Genomic DNA, 1,552 nt, shown 5'->3' with positions numbered 1-1,552 from the left:
CAGCCCGCCATGGAAGAGGAGATCGCCGCGCTCGTCATCGACAACGGCTCCGGCATGTGCAAGGCGGGCTTCGCCGGCGACGACGCGCCGCGCGCCGTGTTCCCGTCCATCGTGGGGCGCCCGCGGCACCAGGGCGTCATGGTGGGCATGGGCCAGAAGGACTCGTACGTGGGCGACGAGGCGCAGAGCAAGCGCGGCATCCTGACGCTCAAGTACCCCATCGAGCACGGCATCGTCACCAACTGGGACGACATGGAGAAGATCTGGCACCACACCTTCTACAACGAGCTGCGCGTGGCGCCCGAGGAGCACCCCGTGCTGCTGACCGAGGCGCCGCTGAACCCCAAGGCCAACCGCGAGAAGATGACCCAGGTGAGCGCGCGCGGCCCCCCGAGCGGCCCCGCCGGCGCCCCCCCCCGCGCCGCGTGTCCCCCGCGGCTCAGGCGCGCCGTCCCCGCAGATCATGTTCGAGACCTTCAACACGCCGGCCATGTACGTGGCCATCCAGGCCGTGCTGTCCCTGTACGCCTCGGGCCGCACCACGGGCATCGTCATGGACTCGGGCGACGGCGTCACGCACACGGTGCCCATCTACGAGGGCTACGCGCTGCCGCACGCCATCCTGCGCCTGGACCTGGCGGGCCGCGACCTGACCGACTACCTCATGAAGATCCTCACGGAGCGCGGCTACAGCTTCACCACCACGGCCGAGCGCGAGATCGTGCGCGACATCAAGGAGAAGCTGTGCTACGTGGCGCTCGACTTCGAGCAGGAGATGGCCACGGCCGCGTCGTCCTCGTCGCTGGAGAAGAGCTACGAGCTGCCCGACGGCCAGGTCATCACCATCGGCAACGAGCGCTTCCGCTGCCCCGAGGCGCTCTTCCAGCCGTCCTTCCTGGGTAGGCGGGGCGCCGCGGGCGGGCGGGCGGGCGGGGGGCGCCGCGCGGCGGGCGGGCGGGCGGGGGCGCCGGGCCCGGCCCCCCCGACCCTGACCGCCGGCGCCCGCAGGCATGGAGTCCTGCGGCATCCACGAGACCACCTTCAACTCCATCATGAAGTGTGACGTGGACATCCGCAAGGACCTGTACGCCAACACGGTGCTGTCGGGGGGCACCACCATGTACCCCGGCATCGCCGACCGCATGCAGAAGGAGATCACGGCGCTGGCGCCCAGCACCATGAAGATCAAGGTGCGCGGGGGGCGCGCGGGGGGCGGGGCCGGGCGCGCTGGGGGGGGGGCCGGGCGCGCCTCACCCCGCCCTGTCTCCGCAGATCATCGCGCCCCCGGAGCGCAAGTACTCGGTGTGGATCGGCGGCTCCATCCTGGCCTCGCTGTCCACCTTCCAGCAGATGTGGATCAGCAAGCAGGAGTACGACGAGTCGGGCCCGTCCATCGTGCACCGCAAGTGCTTCTGAGCCCCCGCCGCGGAAGGAACGTCCTCGCAGCTCGTCCCGACGCCGGCGCGGGGTTGTGGGGCTCGTTGCTGACCCGACCTTGTTTTCGGTTTCTGCCCCTCGCCCGCCAGCGCCCCGCGCCCGCCCTGAGGCCGGG

The 1,552-nt window shown here is 71.4% G+C and overlaps 1 protein-coding gene across 1 annotated transcript; it reads left to right on the top strand.

Annotated features, from left to right (window-relative positions):
• Nucleotides 1-1,552, top strand: ACTG1 (actin gamma 1). The gene is made up of 4 exons (XM_037492489.2): nucleotides 1-372; nucleotides 461-899; nucleotides 1,009-1,190; nucleotides 1,273-1,552. Exons 1-4 carry the CDS (start codon nucleotides 10-12, stop codon nucleotides 1,414-1,416), a joined length of 1,128 nt encoding a protein of 375 aa, XP_037348386.1. The 5' UTR covers nucleotides 1-9; the 3' UTR covers nucleotides 1,417-1,552.

The sequence above is a fragment of the Talpa occidentalis genome, unplaced genomic scaffold (genome assembly GCF_014898055.3).
Source record: "Talpa occidentalis isolate TD23 unplaced genomic scaffold, MPIMG_talOcc4v2.1 talOcc4.7, whole genome shotgun sequence".
NCBI lineage: Eukaryota > Metazoa > Chordata > Mammalia > Eulipotyphla > Talpidae > Talpa > Talpa occidentalis.
Note: the sequence above shows the minus strand (reverse complement) of the source record. Positions and strands in the feature narration are given on the sequence as shown.

What these genes read in the sequence shown, in the direction of transcription:
- ACTG1 (XM_037492489.2), top strand. Translation starts at nt 10, where the DNA reads ATGGAAGAGGAGATCGCCGCGCTCGTCATCGACAACGGCTCCGGCATG. An exon ending in ACCGCGAGAAGATGACCCAG is followed by an intron (nt 373 to 460) that starts GTGAGCGCGCGC and finishes CCGTCCCCGCAG; the next exon opens with ATCATGTTCGAGACCTTCAA. An exon ending in CTTCCAGCCGTCCTTCCTGG is followed by an intron (nt 900 to 1,008) that starts GTAGGCGGGGCG and finishes CGGCGCCCGCAG; the next exon opens with GCATGGAGTCCTGCGGCATC.